Source organism: Oncorhynchus mykiss, chromosome 19 (assembly GCF_057628025.1).
Source record: "Oncorhynchus mykiss isolate SJ-2025 chromosome 19, ASM5762802v1, whole genome shotgun sequence".
NCBI classification, from domain to species: domain Eukaryota; kingdom Metazoa; phylum Chordata; class Actinopteri; order Salmoniformes; family Salmonidae; genus Oncorhynchus; species Oncorhynchus mykiss.
Window position 1 is genome coordinate 25,244,990 of NC_143040.1, and position 23,723 is coordinate 25,268,712.

General features: G+C 43.8%; 2 protein-coding genes and 2 long non-coding RNA genes across 6 annotated transcripts in view; 2 read left to right on the forward strand and 2 right to left on the reverse strand.

The window, feature by feature from the left end:
* Window positions 1-7,966, reverse strand: LOC110498533 (uncharacterized). Of its 2 annotated transcripts, XM_090210604.1 has the most exons (4): window positions 7,484-7,966; window positions 7,005-7,135; window positions 6,637-6,798; window positions 1-2,459 (listed from the first exon to the last, which is right to left on the reverse strand). In XM_090210604.1, exons 1-4 carry the CDS (start codon window positions 7,758-7,760, stop codon window positions 2,307-2,309), a joined length of 723 nt encoding a protein of 240 aa, XP_090066730.1. In that variant the 5' UTR covers window positions 7,761-7,966; the 3' UTR covers window positions 1-2,306. The 2 variants fall into 2 exon arrangements, with proteins under 2 accessions (XP_090066730.1, XP_036809683.2); XM_036953788.2 differs by lacking the exon at window positions 1-2,459 and having other exon boundaries at window positions 4,652-6,798; window positions 7,484-7,960.
* On the forward strand, window positions 7,705-12,442 carry LOC149975144 (uncharacterized). Its single transcript, XR_016488855.1, has 2 exons — window positions 7,705-7,826; window positions 12,311-12,442. It is a non-coding gene; the product is annotated as an uncharacterized LOC149975144 (long non-coding RNA).
* LOC110498489 (uncharacterized) lies at window positions 11,120-23,655 on the reverse strand. 2 transcript variants are annotated; one of them, XM_036953761.2, is made up of 6 exons: window positions 23,165-23,655; window positions 19,078-19,208; window positions 18,704-18,877; window positions 13,220-13,381; window positions 12,770-12,881; window positions 11,120-12,478 (listed from the first exon to the last, which is right to left on the reverse strand). In XM_036953761.2, exons 1-6 carry the CDS (start codon window positions 23,436-23,438, stop codon window positions 11,520-11,522), a joined length of 1,812 nt encoding a protein of 603 aa, XP_036809656.2. In that variant the 5' UTR covers window positions 23,439-23,655; the 3' UTR covers window positions 11,120-11,519. The 2 variants fall into 2 exon arrangements, with proteins under 2 accessions (XP_036809656.2, XP_090066727.1); XM_090210601.1 differs by having other exon boundaries at window positions 22,948-23,645.
* Window positions 23,199-23,723, forward strand: part of LOC118941347 (uncharacterized) — a 23,509-nt gene continuing 22,984 nt past the window's right edge. Inside the window, exon 1 of the long non-coding RNA XR_005037592.2 lies at window positions 23,199-23,528. This is a non-coding gene — a long non-coding RNA (uncharacterized LOC118941347). The remainder of the gene's footprint in view (window positions 23,529-23,723) is intronic.

Here is a 23,723-nt window from a genome sequence, read left to right on the forward strand (position 1 = left end):
TACAGTACAATACACATTTTTATTGTTTGTTGTCCTAGGCTACCTGGCTAAAATGCTTGCTCGCTAGCATAACTTCCATTCATGGGCAACGTTGGCTAGTTAACATTAGCCTTTTAGGCCTACATCTATAGTTAGCTACATCTATAGTTAGCTACATATGGAACTTCCATCCAATTAGGCCGGTCACAACAATGGATCAGAATCGCCGTTATAGTCATTGCCCACTATGGAGAATTAAGTAAAACCACAAGTCCAAATCCCTAGCTCCATCTATAGCTAATTTTGGACAGGGACAATTGTAGCTAGCTAGCTAGCTAGCCACCGGAGGACAGCAACACAACGAGATGCAGCTATTCAAGTTAATGCCATATGCTCTCAATGGGATTTGTTATTTTGCACATTTTATGTCAAGGGAGGCCAAATGCTCGCTGGCTTCCCTTACTTTAAATTCTACGGGCGGCAATAATGTCATACTCGTTTGAGCCAGACAGCATCAGATGGGTTGTCTCTATACTTGTAGGCCGAGGGGCGCTGTATCGCTTGCTCAGATGATTTCTCCTGTGAGATACATTCAGCCTTTTGCAAATTGAGGGAAAATTATGAAACACAGAGAGACAGTAGAGAAATTTTTTTTTTTCATTTTTTGGGAAGCCTGTTGGCATCCATGAATACATGCCACTGCCATTAGAGGACCATAGTATAAGTTATACCCATAAAACCTTGCGGTCAAACAAGGAAATGGTTCCAATCGTTTTTCCACCATTCATTTTCCCATAAAGGATTTTAGAAACACTTAATATAAGGGCTGAGTTTCATGTAGGCTTACCCTGGCATGACATTTTGATAGCCGTGTAAATCTCTCAAGGACAAGGTGACTTAAAAATATATCTGCCTGTATTTACCCACCTAAAATGAAATGCTTATTAACTGCTAATATGCCAATCATAAAGCACTACAAATTCCATGAATATCTGTATGAGACTGCCGAAGGTAAGAATCTCTGGATTAACTTTGTAATGTTAGCTAAATGTAGTGAAGAATAAATTGGCAACATTTCTTTAAATGGAAAATTCTGTGAACTGTCTTGAGCATGTTTTAAACTGACACGATATCTGTTAGCAAAGGTGTCAGCTAGAGATGATGTGCAGGAGTTTGCAGGGATTTGTAGTTTTGCATGATCTACTAATTCGATTTTTTTTAATCTGAGAGTAAATAGAGACGAATGTATTGATAAACTTGTAAATCGGACAAGGTGACTTATCAAAATGTCACGCCAGGGTAAGCCTACACGAAACACAGCTCTTATTAAGTGTTTCTAAAATCACCTATGGGGAAAAAATGGTGGTGGTGGTTGAAAAACATTTGGAACCATTTCCCTGTTTGACCACTAGGTGCACCTTATGCTGGGTACACTAAAATGTGCAGTATCATCACGCAACACAATGCCACCGATGTCTCATGTTGAGGGAGCATGCTATGCCAGCACACCAAACAACAAGTCTGAATCATGTGAGAATACCCAGATGCTCAACTGAGAGATTTAGTCATCCAAAACAACTCTTACCCCAAGACACTTCACATGACTATAATACAGCTCAAGGAACACTGCTAAAATTTCTCCCCATTGTGGACACACCTATGTCTAGATAGAATACTCCGGAAGCAGAAGCTCTTGTAACATAGTTTGATCTTCAAGCGCCTCTCCTTCCTTGATGTGAATGGTCTGGTGCTTCTTCACATAGTTTGCCTCAGTAAAACGCTTACCACATGTGGGGCAGGCGTATGGCTTGTCGGCGTACATCCTAATGCTCAGCCTCCCAAATTGTGACCCGATGACACCAGAAGAGGTAGAAGCAGGAGCCACCAGCCTCAGGTGGTTACTCTCTGAGCTGCCTCCTCTAGCCATTGTTTGGGTGTTGTTGGGCTGTTTGCTGTGTTATAGGCAAGGTACCTCTTGTGGTGAACGCCCATCCTGACCCTGTCTGCATTGGTGTGGTAAGCCTGAGGTAAGGAGAAGACAGACTTCCTGAAAGACTACCATCAGTGGAGTCTCCCACCACTCTCTGTGATGGCTGAAGCCCAGGGTGACCTGCTCTGCTCATCATAGATACTGTGGTGTTTTTATCATAGGTCTGTCTCTATCAGCCCCAGGTCCTGCTCCATCCCTGCACTGAGACTGTGAAGAGAAGGGTCTGGGCTGCAGACTGGATCCCCGACGGGAGCCTCGGTCTCTCTGATGACCACCAGGACTGCGGTTGTTCAGTCCACCTGTCCACTGGTTGTGTTCTGTGTGGTGGTGGAAACTGTCAGTCGTGGTTCGGTCCCGACTCAGGAAGGAAGAGCGAAGGCTTCTGTTCCAGGGTCCTGATCCGGGGCCAGGGTTTGTAACCAGCCACTTCAGAGGTCCAGTCTCTCCCGATAGCAACACAGGATATCAGCAGGTCCTCATGGACTGCAGACTGCAAACAAATTGTACAGAAGAGCATATAAGAAAAAAATATATATAGGGAACACTTAAACAACACAATGTAACTCCAAGTCAATCACACTTCTGTGAAATCAAACTGTCCACTTAGGAAGCAACACTGATTGACAATACATTTCACATGCTGTTGTGCAAATGGAATAGACAACAGGTGGATATTATAGGCAATTAGCAAGACACCCCCAATAAAGGAGTGGTTCTGCAGGTGGTGACCACAGACCACTTCTCAGTTCCTGCTTCCTGGCTGATGTTTCGGTCACTTTTGAATGCTGGTGGTGCTTTCACTCTAGTGGTGGCATGAGACGGAGTCTACAACCCACACAAGTGGCTCAGCGAGCTGTGGCAAGAAGGTTTGCTGTGTCTGTCAGCGTAGTGTCCAGAGCATGGAGGCGCTACCAGGAGACAGGCCAGTACATCAGGAGACATGGAGGAGGCCGTAGGAGGGCAACAACCCAGCAGCAGGACCACTACCTCCGCCTTTGTGCAAGGAGGAGCAGGAAGAGCACTGCCAGAGCCCTGCAAAATGACCTCCAGCAGGCCACAAATGTGCATGTGTCTGCTCAAACGGTCAGTAACAGACTCCATGAGGGTGGTATGAGGGCCCGACGTCCACAGGTGGGGGTTGTGCTTACAGCCCAACACCGTGCAGGACGTTTGGCATTTGCCAGAGAACACAACAAGATTGGCAAATTCGCCACTGGCGCCCTGTGCTCTTCACAGATGAAAGCAGGTTCACACTGAGCACTTGTGACAGACGTTACAACATCCTCCAGCATGACCGGTTTGGCGGTGGGTCAGTCATGGTGTGGGGTGGCATTTCTTTGGGGGGCCGCACAGCCCTCCATGTGCTCGCCAGAGGTAGCCTGACTGCCATTAGATACCGAGATGAGATCCTCAGACCCCTTGTGAGACCATATGCTGGTGCGGTTGGCCCTGGGTTCCTCCTAATGCAAGACAATGCTAGACCTCATGTGGCTGGAGTGTGTCAGCAGTCCCTGCAAGAGGAAGGCATTGATGCCATGGACTGGCCCGCCCGTTCCCCAGACCTGAATCCAATTGAGCACATCTGGGACATCATGTCTCGCTCCATCCACCAACGTCACGTTGCACCACAGACTGTCCAGGAGTTGGCGGATGCTTTAGTCCAGGTCTGGGAGGAGATCCCTCAGGAGACCATCCGCCACCTCATCAGGAGCATGCCCAGGCGTTGTAGGGAGGTCATACAGGCACATGGAGGCCACACACACTACTGAGCCTCATTTTGACTTGTTTTAAGGACATTACATCAAAGTTGGATCAGCCTGTAGTTTGGTTTTCCACTTTAATTTTGAGTGTGACTCCAAATCCAGACCTCCATGGGTTGATAAATTTGATTTCCATTGATAATTTTTGTGTGATTTTGTTGTCAGCACATTCAACTATGTAAAGAAAAAAGTATTTAATAAGAATATTTCATTCGTTCAGATCTAGGATGTGTTATTTTAGTGTTCCCTTTATTTTTTTTTGCAGTATATATATATATATATATATATATATTTTATTTTAATTTTTTTATGTTCTCTAAATAAGCTTTGTTGTACAATTTAAAAGGTCAAATACACTTCATTTAAAACAGTCTGCAATAATCTATTGAATTCAGAGCGTGTGAAGTTATACCTAGGCTGAATATAAGCCTTCCACAATCATAAGAACCACTAATACTTTTCATTATTTTATCAAAATAGTTTAATCAGATTTTTCGCAATAATCACTTATCTGGCTTCAAGTCTGTCTATGAAAATGCCCTTTTGTTACATATTTAACACTGCATGATGCAAATTCACTAATAATGTAGCAGGTATTGTAGAAAATGAACACCGGTCTCAAACAAGCTCTCTAGCACAAGCCCACGTGCTAGTGAGTAGCCAGCTACTATTTATATTTCAAGTTTAGCCAACTTGGATCTAGGTATAATTTCACATGCTCTGAATTCAGCTAACAAGGCAAAACAGTTGGGATTGTTATGAACACACCCTTCTGTCCGTCTCCAACTGTTTGAACAGTCTGTCCACCTTGTTCAGATGTTGAGGTCAAGTGGCCTACCTTATTTCTCAGAATGACAAGTTGCCAATTCCTTATATAAATTGTTTTATGCTTATTCCACATCCAGAAAACACAGACTAAACAGCTAGTAAAACAATCTTTATTTGACAAAAATGCTGCTAGCGATACGTGGTACCGTAATATGCGCATGACAAACTGAGCATACATTACCCAGAATGAATGTTCATTGGTACATCCGTTTTTAGCAGTGTCTGGTATGGTTCGAAAGGTTACCTTCTCCTCTATAACAGTAAAATAATGTCTCCATGTGTTTCGGTGTCCATATGACCGATTTCTGTTGGACCAAACCTCAAATGCAAAATAGCGAGTTGAAACCGTTTGTCAGAGAGGAAGAAGTGATCTCTCATCTTTATTGTTGTGAGTGATAGGGGGAGGGGCTTGGGAGATAGAGACAAAGCGAGAGGTTTCACTCTCGTCATAATCTATCCAAAATAAGCCCAATGCCGTTCTGCCTTTGGGGCGACTCCCTCCCCCCCATTGTTAGGGCAGGGAGACATGAGCATATCGTCGTTATATACCGATCTCTGATGTAAATGGGAAGGTGCACAGCACAGAAGGAACGAACGAAACCAAAAAGACAACATGAGAACAAGGGGACATAAACGCTCAGAAAAACACAAAAAATTCAATATTCCAAATGCGATACAGGCATTTGGAATATCGCACAAAAACATGAAGTCGAATTAATCAAATTAATTCGATATATCGCCCAGCCCTAATTGATAGGCAATGCATTTGGTATAGATTTGACAGCCTTATTCTAACCGGTTTATCAAAACAATGTGCAATACATTGGGCCATTACATTAGTAGGTAGCTATATTGCTATAAAAGTATTGGTCCACATTATAGCTAGTGTCCAATACTGATACAGGCAAGAGTTGCTTGCCTTGGGTCCCAACAAAAAGCTTTAGGCCCAAATGTTATATTGGTCGTCTAGTAGCCAGCTAGTGGGGATACTTGTAAACTTTACAGCTAGCTAGATTATTCCTGCTGTTGTTTACTTAGCTAGCCAGGTAGCTATCGAGTGGAATTGTAACTTTTATGTTAAAGAGTGGAATGCATTTTCTGCTGGTGTATCCTTAGGTATCTCCTCTCAGAGAACCTCTTCACGCAGTGATTACAGGCGAATGGCCTTTCTCCCGTGTGGACCCTTTGGTGCCTCTTCAGGTCACCAGCCTGGGCGAAGCGCATATGACACTCAGTACAGCTGAAGGGTTTCACCCCTGTGTGGACCCTCTGGTGCCGCTTCAGGTTGCCAGCCTCAGCAAAGCGCATGTGACATTGGGTACAGCTGAAGGGTTTCTCCCCTGTGTGGACCCTCTGGTGGATCTCCACCTTCTGGGGGCAGCTGAAGCCTTTGTTACAGAACATGCAGAGGAACCGTTTCTCTTTACTATTGCCTGATGTTGCTCCCCTTCCCTGAGCCTGGGCTCTAGCCCTGTCGTTTGAGTTCAATACCTGATCGAAAAGGACGCGGCTGTGTGAATCGGAAGGCCGCATCAACGTGGACACTGGGTTGCGATCCGTGAGGTCGTTTAAAGGGGAGTGGGTTGCGACATTTGGATTAGTCTCTAAGCTTTCCCTGTAATCTAAGAAATCTCTGCCCTGTGAGAGTCCATTTCCTAAGTGAGTATCTGCATTCCATGTGGGAGGAACGTCGCCCTCCACTTTCACCTCATCTACCACTATAACCTCCCCTTTCTTATCTAGGCACCCTTCAGAGTATACACTACTACTGTACTGGTTCCAGTCCCCTCTAGACAGATCAGTCTGTGTCTCTAAATCCAAGGGAATGTTGCCAGGGTCCATCTTTGTAGAGTAAGAACAAGACGGATCATTGCCAGTTTCTAACACGTCACCTGCGTCTCGATGGGAATGAACTGTCCTCAGGCTTGGGTTACCGTAAAGTAAATACTCTGAGCCGAGAGCAGGATGACAGCCCAGAGGTCCAAGCCCAAGTCTCTCTGGGCTCTCTGGTCTCTGTGTTACGGTTAAAGTCTCTGTGTCGGTCTCTGACTTGCGGATGCCGTTCAGCGTTCCACTGACCTCTGTGACGCTGCATCTGGTACTGGGCTGCGTGGTGGCGGTGGGGTTTGCCGTGGCTAAAGAGGGCGCTCCAGTCTGGACGTCTCTGCTGTGCCGTTGGTTCTCCTCTTCTTCAGACCTCTCCTGCTTGACTCCAAGACCAGCAGTCTCTGCATCTGCAGCCTGACACAAGAAGAGAGGAGGTTGTTACTGGTAACTAGTTGTATTGGATAACAATGCCGTAGGGAAGTCTAACAAGCTCCCCTATGGCAGATAAATGAGGATGTACATGTAAGCATGTGAATAGCTGAGGGAAGCCTTTCTGAAATAAACAGGCCATATTTCATATTCATAGTAACACATTTTCAATGCAACACTATTACACTAACCTCTATAACGATAACGTGCTGGGTTGAGGATCCACTCCCCTCATCAACAGTGATTGGTTGGTCATCTCTCCGTGTATTGTGTCCCACTGGCTTCACAAAGCTCCTGTGGCCTCCAGTTAGATGTCCTTCACCTGAGAGAGTGATTGGGGGGGAAAGAGGTGCTTAGGTGAACTACTGTGATTGATCAACGCTATATTGTGCACTATTGACGCTGTCTAGAATTGGTAAGGATGTAAGGTAACACTTATTATAACTACTTTATGTACTACTTATTGATTGATGTAGGCTGATTATGTTCCATGTACCACATTGTCTGCAATGAGTAAATAATAAGAAATACAGTAAATCAGGGATCTGGTTACAATATGCTATTGTATCTTTGGCATGGTAGTTAAGTAATCAGGGGAATTATTGCATTCTATCCAAAAACTGACCAAGATCCAATTACGCAGCCTCTGCCTTTTTTCTGCAAAATGTACCTCTTGTCATTCCTCTGTATCGGTCGAGGATCTTGACACTACTGGGACGACTGGCGAGGACGCGCTCTCGCGTTGTCCTCTCTGTGCGCTCCCGTGCCACCTTCATTTCCAGTAGTTTCCTTCGTAAAGCCCTGTTTTCTTTCTGGCTTTGAGTTATTTCTAAACGAAACACTGCATAGTCGTCGTCTACGAGTTTACAGATCTCTGCCACGGCTGCATTCGCCAGCACCTCCATGATGGAGGCTATTTGAGTGTGAAAAACCACACAGGTTGCCATTGTTAGCTGCTAAATAACGTCTATCAACCAATTCCTGTCTCCAACGCGAATTAAACACTATATGGGGTAAGTATGTGATGCTGTGCAGTTAAATTAGTCATTTTTTAACATCGAAATAACAACAATAAAACACTAACGTGGAAATTGTTCTTGGTCACTGTTCACTTCCGTTAATTCTTCGTTTGAGTTTCCGGCAGACTAGTTGTGTTGCGTATTGCTGCCTTTCACAGGTCGGAGTGTGAATTGCACATTGTCAGAAAAAAGTGGAAAGGATTTTTTTTTTTAGTCGCACCTCCACCTAACTCTACACATAAACAAACACACCACCCGTATCCCACTACTTTAGCCTTACCAGATACTACAACAGCCTGGGAGGATGGAACCCTTCTCTTAAAACCAACTGTAGATCTTCTGCAAAGAGGAAACTCTTACACCCAAAAATGTCTGTCCTGCTGCCACTGCCACATATATTTTCCGCGATTTAAGCCCCATCAGTGCAGTACAATTTAATTACCATAGCAATAAACGCAAGAAATCCTACCTTACTTAAACTCATCCTGTGGATTTCTCTCTTCAGGCCTACTCACCGGGGGGCTCCTAGGTCTTAAACTCTCGGCAGTATTCTGCCTTCTCCCTACAGTTAGCAGCTGTTAGCTCTGCCCACGACTGGCTCATGTGAACTACAATCCCGACGCTTTTGTTTTAACGTTAAGAAACGTCAATACTCATCGCTTGCGATACGGCCTTTAAACATAAAATGATCCTTCATTGGGAATTATATAAACATTCAACTGTCGTTAACAAATGACCAGCAATCTAAATCAGAGTAGATTTTTCATCAGTATGAAACAAATCATCTTGTTGATACTGAGCATACTCCCATTGGTCAGCATGGTGGAAATAACTATTTCCATCCCCATAACACCATCTATAGGAACTCAAATTAGCATATCTTGTTGGACAAATCCAGGTAGTGAATCCCGGTTTAAGTCAAATGTATTGCATTGGTGCTCAATCAACATGACCCAGAACAAGCATCATGATTCCACTACTTATAAGGCCACTCCTATAGACTCTATGTGCCATTAGCGCCATACGTGCTATTGTTCCTGAGAATTATCATTATCATCAAAAATTTAATTTGGTAATGGATATAAATCAAATGGATTCGGATCAGTTCCACTCTCCGGATCAGAGTTCACCCTCTCATTCACCAATCAATCCGTCAGTTTTAAAAATCATTCCATTTCCAAATCATAATCAAAACCCAATTAATTATCCAACCCAAATTTAGAATGACATTGTTCAGTGATTAAAACCCTCAATTTGGCATACACCAACATTGGCAGAATGTACATTTATATGAACATACAGTATAATGAACCTATAATTATAGTATTAACATTCTTATCATGCATATAATTACAGATCAGTATCTTAGTGCATTCTTAATCTCATTTACTATACATGTAGCAGTGTGTAGACCTCTACAATCAACCTGATACCCAAAATAAACTATTTTAGACAAATCTAAATCAATTATGGGCACAGTTAAACCCCCCCCCCCCCCCCCCCCCCACCCCCCCTCCTTCAGGCACTGATTCTCCTGGTGTCTCTTCATTGGTTCTTTTTCAGATAGCTTCATATTTCAAAGTGGATGGCCCATGATAATGTCTCACCTGGGCCGCCACCACCTTTACCACCCATTATGTCTTGTCCATTAGTCAACCAGCATACCAGCAACATGAAAGAAGTTTGGAACAGATCTTACTATATTTGACTAATTAATGAAAAGGTCAAACATTTCATACATTTCGTATCCCAGGTTTACAATGAGTTTCCAGTACATTTCTATTCAAAATAATTAACGTGTTTAATTAAAAAAGACTTCAGATAATTGAGTGTGTGTGTGTGCGCCCCTTTAAGATACCTGGGCACTAACCCATATTCATAACCAGTAAATTGTGTGTGTGTGTGTGGTAAACCATATGGCAAAAACAAACAAAAATTGCCAGGCCTTATTTAATTGGGTAGATTTATACTTATAAAACTGCCGAATTTCACTAACTGCTCTCCTAAGACCATAGCCTCAGGAAACATTTCAAAAAGAGAGAGAAAATGACTCCCCCCATTCTCCTGGAAAAGAAAGTGTCAATTTATCAGCGTACCTATAACCCCTTTCCGTAACCTAATCATTGCAACCTGTTGCATTCATTTTGTAATAATATAAACCTGTTGTTTAACAAATCTAGAACCTTCAAAAAGTTGCAACAGTCAAAACTAACAGCAATCCACTTTAATGACTGGACACTGTTCGGAAACAGATTATCGTTTGAAATGAAATTACCTTCCTGCTCAAATTCACTGGTGTTAAACTATAGAATTGAGTAATGATAACAAAAATGCTGCCAAAGCATATCTCCCATACAACGTAGTCATATCTCTACACCAAACTAACCCACTGTGTCCCTTACAGCCTGATACAGCCCAGCGAGCACCACACGCTTTCACCAGCGGACTAAAACAGGGCATTCGTAGTCTATCCGAAAAAAAACACTAATAACATATTTCCATTCGAATGATTAGAAGGCGCTGTTTTCATTTCAGTCTACCCAAACAATACGACTCTATATTGTGAATACCAACCTCTGCTTCACACGTATTAAACATCTAGTATTTTAAGATGAACCTGTAATGCGTCAAATGTATAAAATACATCAGCCAATACTCAAGCATATATTCAATACATATCCATAGTTGAATTTCAATCAGAATCCCAGATTTGAGTCAATACCGTAGACCCAATGCTATTGATTTAACAAAGTGAATCCCGCAAATAACCCAATTACAATGGTTTTGTCGTCTTAACATCTGGCACATAACGACACAATTTCCAGAAAATAGCCTTAAAGTTCCTCCCAAGTGTTTCTCCGCAGAGATTTTCACATGCGCAAAAAGGAATAGATTAGCAGTCAACAAGTTAAATCGACCTCCATTGACGTAAAGCGAGATCATGCATGCGCCTTTTAATAAAAGCGGATAATGTTTTCTCATGCACCATATTTCAATGACTTTACTACATCACATTAGCTCCGCAATGATCATTTGTTTGATGAAAAATGTGTCTTTATACGACGTTATAAGTATGAACATAATCTTGTAATTTCTCCACGGTAAGCCATTGGAGTTTAATATAAAAAAAAAAAAAATATGTGTTGATTCAAGAATGAAGTATAATGTTTTGGTTCCACTTAGGTAAGGGAAACTCAGTCCCTGAAATGACACAAAAATAACCAAGTCAGTCAGCACAGAGTACATTTTGTAGTTCATTTAAACAAAATGGTCATACACTCACAATGTGAAGTGCAGCACTTTTATTACACACAATTATACATGTGACAAGTAAAATAACTTTGATCTGATACCCTCGCTTTGATCAAATGAATTTTAGAATGCCTTGGAAAAGGTTCAACATAACATTACACACAGCTTCACTACTTCAGGTCACGTAAACCTGAATTAAGGCACTATAATTTCCTCATTATAAAACACCAGCATCAAACAACAGGACAAGGTTGTCACTCTTCATAAGTAAAGCATTTTTACAGACACCATCACACCAACCATCACCATATCATCTACTCTGCCTCATCATACTCATTCTTTCCTCAGTTCACCTCATCCAGTTCCCTACTACATCCTAAACCAACAAAATTAACTAAACTAACTAACTAGTACTACATTACATGTCACTATACTCTATACATGGGCCATGTGCATTTTCTGCTGGTGTATCCTGAGGTAGCTCCTCTCTGAGAACCTCTTCCCGCAGTGTGTACAGGTGAATGGCCTCTCTCCCGTGTGGACCTTCAGGTGCGCCTTCAGATGGTGCTGGTGGGAGAACCTTTTCTCACACTGGGGGCAGCTGTAGGGTTTCTCCCCTGTGTGGACCCGCTGGTGCCTCTTCAGGTGGTGCTGGTGGGAGAACCTCTTCTCACACAGGTGGCAGCCAAACGGTTTCTCTCCCGTGTGCATCCTCTGATGGCTCTCCATCTGTTTGCGGAAACTGAAGACTTTCCAACAGAATGAACATGGGAAGCACTTCTCTTTGCCACCGGATCTACTGATAGCGTCACTACTACTGTTATTTGTCAATGGGTTTGTGTAGCCATTTAGTGTTGAGGCACTGGCATTGTCTGAGCTCTGGTTTAACATTAGGAGAGTGTGAGCAGGATGAAGGCCAGGGAGTGTCTGTGTTGTTGCAGGGTCCATGTTCCAGTTTATAGATCCTATAGAAGGCTGGCTGAAGGCAGCACCTGTTTGTGGGGTAACCTGAGGCGCCATCTGTCTCTCTGAATCACAACTATAGGAGCAGGACGGAGCATCGCTAGCCGAGTCTGTGTCTGTTCTCTCCCGCCCCATACTGACACCTCCCCGTCCCCGCAGACCAAATCTAAACCTTGTCCTGGTCTCAGCCAGTCTGTTGTCATGGAGACTAAGTTTGGTTGTTGTTTTGCGTTTGACTGTCTGTTTCTGGCTGTGGTTAACAGTGTTGTTCCCCAGCCTGAAGTTGAAGACGCTGTCCCATCCACTGACCTCCACTATGTCGCTTTTGGCCCCAGCCTGCTCTGTGATGTCATCCCCTGGGCTCTTGGCTGCACCAGTCTGGGAATCCAATATGGCCACCATGTCTCCTCTTTTAGCCTCCAGCAAACCACCTACAGGCAAATGTTACAATCCAGACTTAACAAACATGACAACAGAACAAAAATCATATACATGGATTTTGTGTGTGTTATTTGCCTGGTGATATGATATGACTGTCATGTTGATATACATAGTATTGTTTGTTTTTGAATTTCATACAAATTGTGCTGATATTGTTTTAGAAATAAACTACTCATAAGGTTTCATCTGTGTTTAAGAAAAACATTTGTCAGGTGCAGGCGTATCACTATTCCCATTGAAGATCTATTACTGTATGTAGGCTATATGTATTTCTCTCTTGCCTTGCTCCCCCATCTTTAGTCCACTCAGCAGGTCAATGCTCTCTGGTCCGTCTTCTATTGTCTCCTCTTTGACCAGCAGCAGATCAGGCTTCCCATCCTCCATGTCTACTGACTGTAAGAGATACAGAGTGAGAGGATGTTGGATCAAGAAATCTGATATGAGCAGGGATTGCTATGAGTACTATGTAAACATGTTAGTTGACTTGATTACCTGACACGTGAATTGTTGGATAATTCAAATGCAGGGTTCCACACTTCCACACACAAATTAATCAACATCTGGGCCTGTATCCACACAGCCTCAGAGTAAGAGTGCTGATCTTTCCATTTAATCATAATTATGACCTAAAAGGCTAAACTGATCCTGGATCAGCACTCCTTCTCTGAGAGGCTTTGTGGATACGGGCCCAGACCTAATACCATTCAGACAGTAGTTCACAGTGGGCTCACCTCAGTGAGACTGTGTGTGGTCCTGTGCTGCTCAGCTGGTTTCTCTGTGGGTTCAGGAGGAGGTGTAGGCTGGTTGTCCTCCATGACCATGGTCCCCTCAGGGTTCCCCAGACCCTCCTCACACCCCTCATCCTTCACCAGCAGCACCTCTGGACCCTCATCCTGGAAGAGAGGTGATACAGATTACAGACATACACTCCCTCAGGTATGTACACACACACACACACATAGATAATATAACACTTTCAACATGGTGTGTTTACCCATCCCCACTATTTGTATGTATGAAGGATCCCCATTAGCTGCTGCCAAGGCAGGGCCTACACTTCCAGGGGTTCAGCACAATTAAGGCAGTTGTACAATTTTGAAAACATTACAATACATTTCACAACACATTAAGTGTGTGTCCTCAGGCCACTACTCTACTACCACATATCTACAACACATAATAAATGTTATCATGTTTGTGTGTGTGCATGTGTCTACGTTTAGGTCCTATACTGTAGTTACAGAATGACTTCATTGTTAAAACCCATCATGGTGGACAAACAGTAAATATGGTGTGGGTGAATAGTCAGCTATGATAAGTCATCATCCGACAATACTAAACTATTTTGAGGTGTACAGTGGGTGTTTGCTAGTGTGTGGTTATGTGTAGGTATAGTTAGTAAGTCAAATGCGCTGTCGGGGGTATGTAGAATAGGGTGAAATCAGGGGCCGTATCCACAAAGCCTCTCAGAGGAGTGCTGATGTAGGATCAGTTTTGCCTTTCAGATCATGATGATGTAGACCGGGTTGAGGGCCTGATCCTCGATCAGCACTTCTACTCTAAGACTCTTTGTTTGGCCGGTATCCACAAAAGGCTCTCAGAGTAGAAAATTGGTAATAAGTGCTGAGAATAGATACATTTTACTCCTACTCTAATGGGTAAAAATAAAAGCGATGAATGAAGCTACTTTAGTCATAACAGTCCCACCTAGTCGATAGATATTTAGGAAACCACACGAGCTGTCCTAACCAGTTAAGAGTTATCAGCAGGTTGACTGGTGATGAAGTGAGTCAATGGTTCCTGTGCCACATGCAATTGCTTTGGAGTTAATTCTATAGGATCAATTCATAAATAATCTAGACCTACATGCAACAGTAACTCTTGCGCTTCTGACAATGATTTCACGAGGCCTATTCCACATGATATGCCTAAATACTTATAAAGACTAGACGAAATAAATAAACACGTTTTTCTTTCGATGATTTAATTACCTACATAATGTTATTTCATGTTATCCCGTCGGAGCGCAACATCACGTTGTAAAAATAAAAAGCCTAAATCGGGAATGCCGGTAAATTGGGCAACTGAAAGCATCTAAAGCTTATGTAAACTTTGATTGTGTCCAATGAAAATTCTAGAACTTTCAAACGTATGCAACATTATTGGCAAGTGATTTGATAAACGGGAGTTAAAAGTTGTTAAAGGGAAGTGACGAGGGTTGGTAACAGTATAATGGTAATATTGTCAAAATTCAGTTAACAATAATCAGAATTGGTTAAAAAAAAAAAAAAAAGTTATTTATGCCAACATATTAGGCTATAATTAAGAGAAGGCAACGTGATCGTGTCAGGAGAAAACTATATCAAACGTTTTACCATCGCAAGATTTGATGTACAGTCACATTCACTGTGGTTGTATGAAGCGTGCTACACAGTTCACAGCTGGCGATGCCTCATTGGTTATTCCCTATCTTTTGCAATGTCAATGAGCGTCATCACTATCTTCCCTTTGCAGGATGTCGTGACTATCAGCTGAGATAAACTTTTATGAGTTGATTTTACTCCTGGCTCAGAGTTTGCCCGGGCAGTGTCTTCAAATCAAATCAAATTGTATTTGTCGCATGCGCGGAATACAACAGGTATACAGTGAAATTCTTACTTTCAAGCCATTAACCACCAATGCAGTTTTAAGAAAAATACGTGTTAAGTCAAATATAGTTAAGTAAAAAATAAATAAAAGTAACAAATAATTAAAGAGCGGCAATAAAATAACAATAGCGATGCTATATACAGGAGGTACTGGTACAGTCAATGTGTGGGGGCACCGGTTAGAGTTAGTTACTATGCATATATAATAAACAAAGAATAGTAGCAGCTTAAATGGGAGGGGGGGGGGGGGGGCAATGCAAGTAGCCATTTGATTAGCTGTTCAGGAGGTTTATGGCTTGGGGGTAGAAGCTGTTGAGAAGCCTTTTGGACCTAAACTTGGTGCTCCGGTACCGCTTACCGTGCGGCAGCAGAGAGAACAGTCTATGACTAGGGTGGCTGGAGTCTTTGACAATTTTTAGGGCCTTCCTCTGACACCGCCTGGTATGGGGGTCCTACATGGCAGGAAGCTTGGCCCCAGTGATGTACTGGGCCTTATGCAATCCCCTCTGTAGAGCCTTGCCGTCAGAGGCCAAGCAGTTGCCATACCAGGCAGTGATGCAACCCGTCAGGATGCTCTTGATGGTGCAGCTGTATAACTTTTTGAGGATCTGAGAACCCATGCCAAATCTTAGTAGGTTTTGTCCTGCCCTCTTCACGACTGTCTTGGTGTGCTTAGACCATGTTAGTTTGTTGGTGGTGGACACCAAAGAACTTGAAGCTCTCAACCTGCTCCAATACAGCCCCGTCGGTTTTAATGGGGGCCTGTTCGGCCCGCCTTTTCCTGTAGTCCACTATCAGCTCCTGTGTCTTGCTCACATTGAGGGAGAGGTTGTTGTCCTGGCAGCACACGGCCAGGTCTTTGACCTCCTCCCTATATTATCTCATCGTTGTCGGTGATCAGGCCTACCACTGTTGTGTCATCAGCAAACTTAATGATGATGTTGGAGTCGTGCCTGGCCATGCAGTCATGAGTGAAGAGGGAGTACAGGAGGGGACTGAGCACGCACCCCTGAGGGGCCCCCGTGTTGAAGATCAGCGTGGCGGATGTGTTGTTACCTACCCTTACCAACTGGGGGCGGCCAGTCAGGAAGTATAGGATCCAGTTGCAGACTAGTTGTTGGACTGGTAACCAAAAGGTTGCAAGATCGAATCCCCAAGCTGACAAGGTAAACATCTGTCGTTCTGCCCCTGAACAAGGCAGTTAATCCACTGTTCCTAGGCCATCATTGAAAATAAGAATTTGCTCTTAACTGACTTGCCTAGTTAAATAAATAATCAAAGGTGTTTAGTCCCAGGGTCCCTTAGCTTACTGATGAGCTTTGAGGGCACTATGGTGTTGAACGCTAAGCTATAGTCAATGAATAGCATTCACATAGGTGTTCCTTTTGTCCAGGTCTGAAAGGGCAGTGTGGAGTGCACTAGAGATTGCATCATCATTACCACCTGGTTATTATTTTAAAAAATGTTAACAGGTTTTAACAGGATGCCTAGGACCTTTTCTGAGATGCATTGTGGATACAGGTCCAAATGTGATGTATACTAAAGAGAATCTCAATGAAAGTCTTAGAATGAAAAGTCCCATTTTGTGTTTATTAAACATACGTTTTAAATACACCATATTAAAACCACACATACACATCTAAAAAAAAAAAAAAACTTAATGAACTTGATAAACTGCATTCATTTTCTCATTAAACATGTCTTGGGGGATAAAAACAAATTAAGTAGTTTAATAGAAGTAATGAAACAGCCGTTTGTGAACATCACATTCTACACAGTGCAAACACAATATGTAACAGTCTTTTTAGGCTTATGTAGCTTATACAGTGTACAAAACATTAGGATTCACTTTCCTGCTTTTTCCATGACGTAAACTGACCAGGTGAATCCAGGTGAAAGCTATTATCCCTTATTGATGTCACTTGTTAAATTTACTTCAATCAGTGTAGATAAAGGGGAGGAGACAGGTTAAAGAGGATTTGCATGCCTTGAGGCAATTGAGACAGGGACTGTGTATGTGTGCCATTCAGAGAGTGAATGGGCAAGACTAAAGTGCCTTTGAAAGAGATATGGTAGCCGGTGCCAGGTGCACCAGTTTGAGTGTGTCAATAACTGTAATGATGCTGGGTTTTTCACACTCAACAGTTTCCTGTGTGTATCAAGAATGGTCCACCACCAAAAGGATATCCAGCCAACTTGACACAACTGTGGGAAGCATTGGAGTCAACATGGGCCAGCATCCCTGTGGAACGCTTTCGACACCTTGTAGAGTTCATGCCCTGACGAATTGAGACTGTTCTGAGGACAAAAAGGGGGTCAAACTCAATATTAAGAAGGTGTTCCTAATGTTTTGTGCACTCAGTGTATATCATATTACACAATGTCTGGATGCAATATTCAACACTGGAATCTGTTACTCTCGTTATTTAAAATGCATCTGTGGGTCTTTTCTGCTGAAAACAATGAAAATGTGTCTTTAATGCAGGGTTTGATCTACATGTCAGAAGCTATCGCGTGGAATGGTTACTTTCTATGTTATAGAGTGGAATGTTTTTTCTGCTGGTGTAGCCTGAGGTAGCTCCTCTCTGAGAACTTCTTCTCACACTGGGGGCAGCTATAGGGTTTCTCCCCTGTGTGGACCCTCTGGTGCCTCTTCAGGTCACCAGCCTGGGCGAAGCGCATCTGACACTGGGTACAGCTGTACGGTTTCTCCCCTGTGTGGACCCTCTGGTGTCTCTTCAGGTGGCCAGACTGGGCAAAGCGCATGTGACACTGGGTACAGCTGAATGGTTTCTCCCCTGTGTGGACCCTCTGGTGCCTCTCCACCTTCTGGGAGCAACTGAAGCCTTTGTTACAGAACATGCAGAGGAACGGTTTCTCTTTACTATATCCTGATGTGGCTCCCCCTCCCTGAACCTGGGTTCTATCCCTGTTGTTTGAGTTCAATTCCTGATCAAAAAGGACATGGTCGTGTGAATCGGAAGGACCCATCGACGTGGACACTGGATCGCAATGCCTGAGAGAGTGTAAAGGGGAATGGGTCACAACATTTGTATTTGATTCAAAGCTTTCCCTGTAATCTAAGAAATCTCTGCCCTGTGAGAGTCCATCTCCGAGGTGACTATCTGCATTCCATGTGGGAGGAACGTCGCCCTCCACTTTCACAGTCACCTCATCTACGACCAGACCCTTCCCTTTCTTATCTAGGCACCCTTCAGAGTATGCACTACTACTGTACTGGTTCCAGTCCCCTCTAGACAGATCAGTCTGTGTCTCTAAACCCAAGGATATGTTGTTACGGTCCATCTCTGTAGTGTAAGAACAAGACGGATCATTGCCAGTCTCTAACGCGTCACCTGAGTCCCGATGGGATTGAATCGTCCTCAGGCTTGGGTTACCGTAAAGTAAATACTCTGAGCCGAGAGCAGGAGGACAGCCCTGTGGCCCCAGCCCCAGTCTCTCTGGGTCTGATCTGTGTTCAGATCCTGTGTGTAAAAGCCTTTGTGTTACAGTTAAAGTCTCGGTGTCTGTCTCTGACTTGAGGACGGCGTTCAGCGTTCCACTGACCTCCGTGATGCTGCGTCTGGTCCTGGGCTGCACTAGGGAGGCAGTGGGATCCTCCGGAGCTACAGGGGCCGCTCCTGCCGCTTCAGTCTGGATGTCTCTGCTGTGTCTTGCGTCCTCCTCTCCTTCAGTCCTCTCCTGCTTGACCCCAGGACCTGCAGCCTCTGTATTTGCAGACTGACACAAGAAAAGGGGAGGTTATTATCAGTACATTAGTTGAATTGGATGACAATGTCATGGAGAAGTCTCACAAGCTCCCATATGGCAAATACATTATGATGTACACGTAAGCTAATGAATAGCTGTGGGGAGCCTTTTTGAAATAAACTCGTCACATTTGATATACTGTCATTTTTATGCAACACTATTAATCTGACCTCTATCACAATAACGTGCTGGGTTGAGGTTCCACTCCCCTCGTCAACAGTGATTGGTTGGTCATCTCTCCATGTATTGTGTTCCGCTGGAGTCACAAAGCTTCTGTGGCCTCCATTGAGATGTCCTTCACCTGAGAGAGTGATTGGGGAAAGGGAGGTGGTTAAGTTAGGTACTGTCAATGCTCAACTCTATATTGTACCCTATAGACACTGTCTAGAGTTGACAAGGATGTAAGGTAACACTTCTCATAACTTCTTGATATACTATTTATTGATAAATGTCAGTCATGAAGACAGTCGTGAAGAGGGCACAACAAAACATATTCCCTCTCAGGCAACTGAAAAGATTTGGCATGGGTCCTCAGATCCTAAAAAGGTTTTACAGCTGCACCATTGAGAGCATCCTGACGGGATGCATCACTGCCTGGTATGGCAACTGCTCGGCCTCCGACCGCAAGCCATTACGGAGGGTAGTGCGTACGGCCCAGTATATCACCTGGGCCAAGCTTCTTGCCATCCAGGACCTCTATACCAGGCCCTAAAAATTGTCAAAGACTCCAGCCACCCTATTCATAGACTGTTCTCTCTGCTACCGCACGGCAACTGGTACCGGAGCGCCAAGTCTAGGTCCAAGAGGCTCCTAAATAGCTTCTACTCCCAAGCCATAAGAGTCCTGAATATCTAATCAAATGGCTACCCAGACTATTTGCATTCCCCCCCCCCCCCCCCAGGGATTCAAACCAGCGACCTTTTGGTTACTGGTCCAACACTCTTAACTGCTAATCTACCTGCAGCCCCAAACCAGAATCTGGTTGGAATATAATATTGTGTCTTTGCGGAAGATGGCTAATCATGGGGAATTATTGCCTACTATCCAAAAACTGACCGAGACCCAATTCTGGGTAACACATCTGGGCCCGGTTTCCCGATAGCAATGGAACTTAGGCTTCGAAGTTTTTTAGGATACATCTTTCCTACAACGGCCTAATATTTCACGTGTTTCCCAAAACACCAAGCAGAGAGAACTTTCGCTTAAAGCCAATTTATGCTTGATCCACAGGCTTCGTACGTAGGGTGTGACGCAATTGCGGAGCATCCGAAGGCTTGTGGAGGCCAAATCCAGCTCTGTACAGCGGTGTCATGCGCCTCTCATATTGTGTAACAATGCAGAGGGCTCCGTATAGCTCCACACTGACATGATTTGTTGCCACTAGGTGGGGGCGGTTAATCCTCTATAAACACAAACTCACTTTCTTGACAAACAAACATGGAGAACTTTAACATAAGAAGTTCACAAAAAATTGCATATTTATGATACCTCGTGTACGGATTTCAAAAGACACAAAAATGTGTTTGAACTCCTGGAAAGAGATCGGGAAGGTAATGAGGATAACGCGGGTAAAGAGGTCAATGAAATGCAGACGGTAGGGGATAGAAGGAAGCTGGATTGACGCACATTCAACAAATCTGATCTAACAAAGTGGATATTTGTCAAATCCATCATGATTGATATATTGTAACAGGCCCACAATGTGGTTACTCAAATCCAATTTGGATACATTTGGCTGTTTTCGCTGCATAACATTTAAAAGTTGTCCCTTTTCAGGTTTAGAAAAAGTGACTGCTAAATGCTAACTCCCATTCGTATAAACTGGTAGCACAGCTAGCATATAGACATCGGTGGTGGTAGTCAAAGTAGTTTTAACTGTAATGCAGTTGATTGATGACAATGACATGAACACACACTGCTCAAAAAAATAAAGGGAACACTAAAATAACACATCCTATATCCGAATGAATGAAATATTCTTATTAAATACTTTTTTCCTCTACATAGTTGAATGTGCTGACAACAAAATCACACAAATTATCAATGGAAATCAAATTTATCAACCCATGGAGGTCAGGATTTGGAGTCACACTCAAAATTAAAGTGGAAAACCACACTACAGGCTGATCCAACTTTGATGTCATGTCCTTAAAACAAGTCAAAATTAGGCTCAGTAGTGTGTGTTGCCTCCACGTGCCTGTATGACCACCCTACAACGCCTGGGCATGCTCCTGATGAGGTGGCGGATGGTCTCCTGAGGGATCTCCTCCCAGACCTGGACTAAAGCATCCGCCAACTCCTGGACAGTCTGTGGTGCAATCTCCTGGTGGATGGAGCGAGACATGATGTCCCAGATGTGCTCAATTGGATTCAGGTCTGGGGAACGGGCGGGCCAGTCCATAGCATCAATGCCTTCCTCTTGCAGGAACTGCTGACACACTCCAGCCACATGAGGTCTAGCATTGTCTTGCATTAGGAGGAACCCAGGGCCAACCGCACCAGCATATGGTCTCACAAGGGGTCTGAGGATCTCATCTCGGTACCTAATGGCAGTCGGGCTACCTCTGGCGAGCACATGGAGGGCTGTGCGGCCCCCCAAAGAAATGCCACCCCACACCATGACTGACCCACCACCAAACCGGTCATGCTGGAGGATGTTGCAGGCAGCAGAACGTTCTCCACGGCGTCTCCAGACTGTCACGTCTGTCACAAGTGCTCAGTGTGAACCTGCTTTCATCTGTGAAGAGCACAGGGCGCCAGTGGCGAATTTGCCAATCTTGGTGTTCTCTGGCAAATGAAAAACATCCTGCACGGTGTTGGGCTATAAGCACAACCCCCACCTGTGGACGTCAGGCCCTCATACCACCCTCATGGAGTCTGTTTCTGACCGTTTGAGCAGACACATGCACATTTGTGGCCTGCTGGAGGTCATTTTGCAGGGCTCTGGCAGTGGTCCTCCTTGCACAAAGGCGGAGGTAGCGGTCCTGCTGCTGGGTTGTTGCCCTCCTACGGCCTCCTCCACGTCTCCTGATGTACTGGCCTGTCTCCTGGTAGCGCCTCCATGCTCTGGACACTACGCTGACAGACACAGTAAACCTTCTTGCCACAGCTCGCATTGATGTGCCATCCTGGATGAGCTGCACTACTTGAGCCACTTGTGTGGGTTGTAGACTCTGTCTCATGCTACCACTAGAGTGAAAGCACCACCAGCATTCAAAAGTGACCAAAACATCAGCCAGGAAGCATAGGAACTGAGAAGTGGTCTGTGGTCCCCACCTGCAGAAACACTCCTTTATTGGGGGTGTCTTGCTAATTGACTATAATATCCACCTGTTGTCTATCCCATTTGCACAACAGCATGTGAAATGTATTGTCAATCAGTGTTGCTTCCTAAGTGGACAGTTTGATTTCACAAAAGTGTGATTGACTTGGAGTTACATTGTGTTGTTTAAGTGTTCCCTTTATTTTTTTGAGCAGTGTATATTGAGCTTGACATCCATATAAGCATTATACTCCGATTTATACTTCAACAGAGTGAAAAACATACCAACAATAGCCTAAATACAGTGGTGTGTATTCATGGATGCCAAGGGAAGCGAGTCTTTCCCAAATATTTGACCAATAAAAATAAAATAATGTCTGTTTTTTTCTCTGTCCAAATGTTCCGTTTATTTTACAAGTGGCTGAATCTCACCGGAGAAATCATCAGAGCGAGGGAAACAGCACCCCTCTGTCTCAGTATGTGTAGCCCATGTATCTTATGCTCCCGGGAACACCAATCAAATCACATCCTAAGCAAAACCTCATTATTGTTTCTGGTCTGCTTGTGTAGATGTCCTGCAGTAGCTAGTTTACTAAATCGGCCCTTTCCTAAGCCATGGATGGAGATTTGGACTTGTGGTTTTGACTTAACTCTCTGTACAGGTCAATGATTATGAAGGCAAAGTTTTTCTGAAACTCCAGCCCCCCCCCCTCCTTTCCTGTTTCCATCTCTCAGAAGGTGAAGGAATGCACATTAAATTGTGCGATTGCCAACATACCATAGAAGACAACTTCCTTCAACAGCTCTGTACTGCTCCGCGAAACGCAAGAAGTAGAGGCCATATCACCGTAAATGTATTAAAATATATAGCCTGCCTATACTGTAGGTAGGCTATATTTTTTCAATTAAATCAGTGTCATGTTCATCCAATTGTCTTTTTATTTTGCCAATGCATACGTCGTGTTGACCATGCAGCGCCTTTATGCAAAATGTACCTCTTGCCATTCCTCTGTATTGGTCGAGGATCTTCACACTTCTTGGACGACTGACAAGGACGCGCTCTCGCATTGCCACCTCTCGTGACACCTTAAGTTCCTGTAGCTGTAGTTTCCTCCGCAATGCCCTGTTTTCTTTCTGGCTTTGAGTTATTTCCAAACGAAACACTGCATAGTCGTCGTCTACGAGTTTACAGATCTCTGCCACGGCTGCATTCGCCAGCACCTCCATGATGGAGGCTATTTGAGCGTGAAAAACAATACAGTTAGCCATTGTTAGCTAACGTTAGCAGCTAGCTAGCGTTATATAGACAACATCTATAAACCAAGTCCTGTATCCAACGCGAATGAAAGACTACCTGGGGTAAGTATGTGATGCTGTGCAGTTAAATTAGTTTGATTTCCATGGTGTTAATAAACGTCTAAATAAAAACGCGAACGTGGAAATTGTTCTTCGTCACTGTTTACTTCCGTTTACACTGAAATGAAGAGAAATATCCGCGTGTCGTCGCAACACTTAAAGTACCTCCGGGTCACAGACTTTTAGAAATTCTTCAAA